The 7,044-nt window shown below is 41.9% G+C and overlaps 1 protein-coding gene across 2 annotated transcripts in view; it reads right to left on the reverse strand.

Annotated features, from left to right (window-relative positions):
* The window catches only part of HSPA13 (heat shock protein family A (Hsp70) member 13), a 25,468-nt gene extending 18,707 nt beyond the window's left edge, over positions 1 to 6,761 (reverse strand). The window contains exons 1-2 of one of the 2 annotated variants that reach the window (XM_001362495.5): positions 6,625 to 6,761; positions 3,667 to 4,007 (exon numbers count right to left, since the gene is read on the reverse strand). In XM_001362495.5, coding sequence (XP_001362532.1) covers positions 3,667 to 4,007; positions 6,625 to 6,649 — 366 coding nt within the window. In that variant the 5' untranslated portion in view covers positions 6,650 to 6,761. Of the gene's footprint in view, positions 1 to 3,666; positions 4,008 to 5,356; positions 6,306 to 6,624 lie in introns of those variants that run through there. The other variant, XM_056825946.1, reaches the window with a different exon arrangement.
* Between the last annotated feature and the right edge of the window lie 283 nt (positions 6,762 to 7,044).

Here is a 7,044-nt window from a genome sequence, read left to right on the forward strand (position 1 = left end):
TTTAAAAGCAAGGCGCAAAAGATCCCACAGGGCAAGGACTGGGTCAACATTCCAAGATGATTGAAAAACTGAGAGGCAGTTGGGACTGACAGTTGTCTCTCTGGAAGAGGGAGTAGAGTCGGCTCTCTCTGAAGGAAAAGACTTTGAAGCTGCCAGAAAATTGGACCATCCTGAAGGAGTGGTTGAGTGAGTGATTACCTCACACTGTTGGACAGTGTGATCTCCTGCCTCTTGCTTTTAGAAAAGCTAATCCTTACAATAAGTCTTATCTCAAATTTATTAATGTTTGGGGATAACTCTTAAATTTCATACAACATATCATCACCAGAGCTCTGGCCAAGTTGAAAGAATGAATAAAGAACTTAAAACCACAACTGGCAAATTGTGCACAGAGACTCATTTAAAGTGGCCTGAAATTCTCTGGCCCTATTTTATCTCTGAAGCAGACCCAGAGGTGATTTACACATCTCACCATTTGAGATGCTATTTGAACATCCACCTATTCAGGCACAACCATTTACCCCTGCCTATACCTCATTGTTAGGAGGGGATACAACTATTGCTACATATATCAGACAATTACAAACAAAACTGGGAGAACTCCACAACTTTGGAGTTGCTGTTCAAACAGGCACCATAGACTTCTCGCTTTATGATTTAAACCCAGGTGATAGTGTGTACATAAAGAATTTCAAATGTACTGGATCGACTGAACCTGCTCATGACAGATCATTCCAGGTCCTACTAACTGTACCAATAGTCATACTATTGGTTGTGATAAGACTTCTTTAGAGATGGATTTGTACTATTTTGTTGCTCTTTAACATGTGCTAAATGCAGGACTTCCTTGTACCACACTCTATATCAAGCACATATCAATTGTTTTGACTCCATTATCCCGAAAAGCAAAGAAAAGGGTCAAACGGGGGCATGCTATTTCCTATTTGTCTTAAGATCTAGTTTCTATTCTATTTTCTATTTTCTTTCATGATATGGCCACTTACTGTAGTCCAGGCTGCTAAATTGGATTAGTGAGTGATTGTCTTTGCATGCTCATGGGATGTTGATCACTACAAGAACCTGTTGTGATTTGTGAATTTTTTCTTTTTTTTCCCTTCTCTGAATTTTTCAAATTTTCTTTTTACATTCTATATTTCACTCAGAGACTATCTTTTAATTTCTTTGAATTCTTTGATGGTTTTGATAATTGATTCATATGTCTTATGACTCGACCATGTATCCCTGTGTGATTCCTATGTGTATCCCTGTATCTTCCTCAGGGGGAATGTATTATTATTTTACTCAGGGGGAACTATGTTACTGTGAACTTTGATTTGAAGTTGAGCCTAATTTAGAACAAAAGACTACCTCCCAGAATCCAAAAGGCAAACTCTTTCAAGAAGGTGCCATGAAGATGCCTGCAGAGACCACATGCTGCACCAGAAGATCCAGAGTGAACTCTGAGATACGGCAAATTTGAAATGGGAGTGGGTGGGTTTGAGTGCATTTGTTTTGAATTACACTCTTATGCCAAAGGGGACTGCCCCCAATTGTTTTTTTTTTTGTCAATGTACCTATTATTGGTTTTATTCCTTTTCTCTTTTATTTTCCTCTATCCCCAAATTATTGTAATTTCTCTTTAAAAACTGTAATATTTGTATATACCTCTAGTTAAAAGTGATAAGATAGTTATGTTTTCATGATCCATTGGGGAGACTGGTCACAGTAGAGCATGCATTAATTAGAATGTGTGTCTCAGACTATATTTCCCACAATTCCCCTTTTCCCTTTCATGTACATGCATCCATGACATGGTTGGGGTTTTTAGTTTCTCTAGTTTGCTGTTTGTTGCTCTAGGTTTAGTTTCTAGTTTGCTCTCTCGGGACTGTAAGGATGATATTAGAAAATCAGTCTTGTTTTATTCGTTTAGGGATAATTAGTAAAGTGGCTGCTTGAGAAAAGACCTGGAGTTGGAAGCGGAGCTGAGAGAGCAGGTTAATTTCAACTGCTGACAGTTATAACTGTTTTTCTGTGTCAATGATTCTCTCTGGCAGTTGGCAGAGACTCTCAGGGCTGGAGGAGGGAACATCTTTGCCTCTCTCTGTCTGAGGGAAAGATCTGAAGGAGCTCAGAGTTCTCCTTTTCCAACTTGGGAAACACTATTGACTATCTATTATGGTTTTATAGATTGTTTAACTCTGAGAAGACCAAAGGAAAACCTGGTTTGGACTGATTGTCCTAACTTGATTCTTGTTGAGACTCAAACAGCTAGCCTTTCTTATTTTATAATTTGAAGGCAAAGTTAAGAAGTATAAGGATAATAGCAGTAGTTTTTATTTAGATACTATAAATTTGGGTTAGTCAGATCAGGGAGGAGTAGTGTAGCCTGTGAAACACTGGAGCAGAGGTTCCTTGCAGAACCTGGGAGTTTATTTGGGTGGATTTAGAATCCCTTAGAATTAGAAATCCTTCTTTTGATTACTTCTATCAAAGGAGGCTGGGAGGCAGCTCTCTCAGTTTCTCTAGCTTTCACTTTCCCTTAGCTTCAGGTTAAATTTAGTAAATTTTATTAAATATTTTTTAATCTTTACAATCACCACCTTTTACATGAAACTTTTCCTCATCTTTCCCAGTAGTTAGTTCCCTCTATCCTCAAACTATCTTATATTCTTTTTTGTATGTACTATGTATATGGTTATGTATGTACACATGCTTCTTGGGCATAGGAACTGTTTCATTTTTGTACAGTATGCCCAGCCCAGTGAATCTCAGATCTGCTACCCTAGTTTCTCTTCTGAGCTCCCAACCTAACTCAGAAATTGCCTATTGGGAATTTCCAACTGGATGTCCATTAGGCATTTAAAATTCAACACATTCAAGACCAAATTCATTGCCTCTCTCCTCAAGAGCCAAATGTCTTTGGTCTCGTTTCCTATTGAAGGCACTATCAGTTACTCAGGTTCGCATTTTCCGAGTTATCCTTGACTCCTTACTCTCACTCATACCACAGATCCAATTAGTCACAAAACTTCTTTGTATCTACCTTCACGACCTTGCATTCATCTCTTTCTTTCCACTCACATGGTCACTACCTTGGTTCATCTATCATTTTTGACCTGAACTATTATAACAGCTTCCTAATTGATCTCCTTGCCTCACTCCAATTCATCCACCATTCAGAAAACAAAAATGTCCCTAAAATACAAGGTCTTTCCCCTGCCTGTAACCCTCTAGTCAGTAAACTCCACTGGCTCTCTACTGCTCAAAGATCATATATAAACATTTCTCTTCTCAACCTGACCCTAACCTAACTTTCCCACTTTACTACACATTACTCCCTTTTAAATGCCCTATGGTTCAGTAAAGCTGGCCTTCTTACTGTTTCTTATGCATTGCACCCCTTATCCTATTTCCCTGACTTTGAACTGGTTGTTCCTATACCTAGTATTATCTGCACAAATGCACATGTTCCCCATTACCTAGGTAGTGTCTAGAGTTTAATAAATGGTTACCCATAAATCAACTAATTACATTATGAGAACCAGTAAGGCACACACACAATTTATAATCACACAAGTTCTTTATCTCAGAAGCAAAAGGAAATATCCAACAAACTAAATAGCCTCTTTTTAAAATTAAATTTAATTTTTTGAGATAATTTCTTACCTTAAATGGATATCTACTAATTTCAGTCTTCAGCTCTTCTTGGGTGAAAATTTTTCCAATGAACCGTTTGGCATCATATATTGTGTTCTGTGGATTTGAATCTGCCAGTTCCAATCCATCATATCCTACATGAATGTCAGTTTCAGTAAAAGATACCATACTGGGTATGCTATTATGGCCACTTTCATCTGGAATAACCTTCACCTTTCCTGTGCCAGGAAGAAATGCCCCAACAGAACAGTAGGTGGTACCGAGGTCAATGCCAATCACTTTCGGAGTAGGCAAAGGCAAATACTGCTGTGCCAAATAGCCAGCCAAAAGAAGCGTTAGGACAGCTGAACCTGAAATAATTGGGACACATAATTTAAACAAATTCTAATACATCACTATAATATACTAAAGTTCATTAGTATCTTGAGCTCTGTGAAGATGGAATTAACTCTCCCCTGCCTACTTTTGAATGTAATCACCAGAAGTATATATACATTAAAGTGGGGAAGATTCACAAACTTCTTAATAAAGGAGTTTATACTTCCAAAAGTGACTAACTGCCCCCAGTTCCAAGCAAAGTTATAGTCTGCAATTGGTCCCTGTAAAGTGGAGGAAAGCACAGGAAGTAACGAAAAGAAAAGTCTTTAAAAGTGGCTGCAACTTCCTGTAAGTCAGTCTTTGAGCTCTTTCAAGGCTGTGGAGGCCTGTGGAGGATCATGTTCTTCAGGGTGGACCTGGGACTCTAGCATTTGGTAAAACTGCTCTGTGGTCTTCTCTTGGACTTTGGATTGGTGAATGGAAAAAGCTGACCTTCCTTTGCTGTTTCCAGAAAGATACCAGATACCAGAAAACACCAGATAGGCCTCCTTCTCAGAGGAGGCCTTGTGAGTGAAACTCTTGCTTGATTTACCTCTGGGCCCTCTGTCTGGGGCTTTTGGACCCCTGCCAAGCCAGGGGTCGGAGCAAATATTTAGGGGTGAAAAGCCAGACTTCCCCTCTTTCACATTTACCCTAACCTTACTCTTTCCCTTCACTCTGTAAATAAAGCTGCTGAAAAGTCATTTTTAACTTGTTATAATTTCGAGAACCACATTCTCTCATTTTTTAGTCAAACCATTAATTTTAACCCATATTATGGCTCCTAAAATGAAGACCACGTATGACAAAATGTTTTTACACTTCACTGGATCTGAATGAATGCTAAAATCACAAATTCTCAACACTTGTTTTCTTACATATCTACTTATTTCATTTAGTCAATAAGCCTTTCTTAAATATCTACATGTCCACACTAAATTCAATTTGAGTGAAAGGAGGGTTAAAAAGTCACAATCCCTATCCCCAACTAATTTATCAGCTAGAGTGTTCCGATGATTCATGGGGCATTCACAATTCACAATTTCAAGGCAACTTGTTCCAAGAAACAATGTGAAAGTGTCATGTGAACATTAAATACTGAAGAAGCTACTTTGTACATTAAAGCAACCAAAAAATTGTAAGGTCTCGTGTTGCACTGAAAGGTGTCCTTCCACATGCTTGTCCTGATCAGACTACATTTGGAATTATTTGCTCCATTCTGGGGCCCAAAGTTCTGAAGGCTACTGATGAGTAAGAAAATGTCTAGAAGCAGGCACCCCAAATGGTTACGGCTAAGATCATGCCAAGGGAGGATAGGCTTAAGGAATTGGGGGTGCTTAACCTGAAAAAAGATGGCTCAGTAGGGATGTGACAGCTGTCAAGTTTTTAAAAGGATACCAGGTGGAAGGGAAAGCCCAGAATGATGAACTAGAAGCAATAGTGGAAGGTAGTGAAATCCCCTTCATCTGAGGTCTTTGCCCAGGTTCCAGATGAACACACTTGGAGTAGTGATTCTTTGCCAGTTATGAGTTAGATTAAATAACCAAGGAGCCTTTTCCAACTCTGAAATTCTGTGGCTCTTCTTTTATAAACAGGAGTATCTCCTTGTCCGCTCACACTCTACCCAAATGATCAGGTCCTTAACCAGGTGTGCCACTTGCTAATCTTTTATGGCTTCCCTCCTTTGAGTCCAATTTCGGCCACATTTCAATAGTAAGCCCTACCTAGGAACAAAAGAAATAGCCTTCACTGGATCGGGCTTCGTGAAACGTGGCGTCTTGCATAAGGGAGCTGCTCTACAGACCTCTCCAGCTTGACACCCTTCAGCAATCCTGGAGGCCCCAAACATGAAATATGACGCTCCTCCTTTGACCTACAAGTCCCCAATCAGGATTTCTCCAGCCATCACGTCATGGCAATAAGGCCTGGTTTCTGCTTAATCCCCACCAGCAACACCCTTTAAACAAGCCTGCAATCTTGTGGCATCTCAAAGTTCTTGTTCGGAACGTTCGCGACGACCTCAAACCAATGTAGATCCCGCTTGCCCTGCGGTTTAGAGCCCTCAGAATTTCTCCAGGCCACTGGCTCCGATCCACAGAGGCACAGGTCAGGGGCAGGCTGGTGGACCCCCCTGCCATTCTTCCAAGGTCATCTCCAGTGAGGGCGCCTTTCCTGATGCTCGTCCCTCAGGATACACAGAGCACTTGGCTTCGTCATTTCTTCTGCCCTGAACATATGGCAACACACGGATCTCCAATTCGACTGTTCCAGCTCCTCGGGGACAGGGACCAGCTCGGCTCAAACTGGCACCTCGCCTAGCAGCAAACACAAGTGCTCTCCGTTCACGGAAGATGCTAAAAGGGTTGTTCATCCTCCCTCTACCTGGGCAAAGTCTAGGACAAGAGCTGACACCGAAACCAGCCCTTCTAGCCCTTCCAGGGTCAGGCTCCCGACGATCAGGTAGTGTCCCCTCCCCTCCTCCGTCACATTCCCGTCGCCCATCCCCAGGCGCCTGATGGCTGGACACTCAGCTACTGCCACCAGAGTCCCAACACAACCCGATTATCCCCATTCCTCCCGAAAACGGGGGCCCGGGTTGGGGTCACTCACCTAGAATCGTCATTTCCCCGGCCATGGTTACGAGGCTGCCGGGGCTGCTAGAAGATGACTGTATCTTAGCGCAAACTGCAACGTCACTTAAGAAGGGCCCACCCGCTGGCAACGCGATTCTCTCTGGGAAATGTAGGCAGTTCTTGCCCCTCCCCCTATACTCGGCGACGTCCGGATAGGAAGTGCCAGGGGCGAATGGGACAACGGGAGGAGGAGGCAGCAACGCGGAAGGACCAGAGACTACGAATTCACCCACAGCCAATGAGGCTTAAGCGATATACTCGCGTCTATTACCTGGGAAAAGTCACTGGTTCAAGTTTGTAGGATTTCGTTGTCTTGTTTTTAGTGCTGAAAACAAGTTCCGGGAGGTGTATTTTCTCCGGTCTTTTCCCCCTATTTAGCCTGCGCGGGCGAGCCAGG

This window comes from Monodelphis domestica, chromosome 4 (assembly GCF_027887165.1).
Source record: "Monodelphis domestica isolate mMonDom1 chromosome 4, mMonDom1.pri, whole genome shotgun sequence".
Taxonomy (NCBI): domain Eukaryota; kingdom Metazoa; phylum Chordata; class Mammalia; order Didelphimorphia; family Didelphidae; genus Monodelphis; species Monodelphis domestica.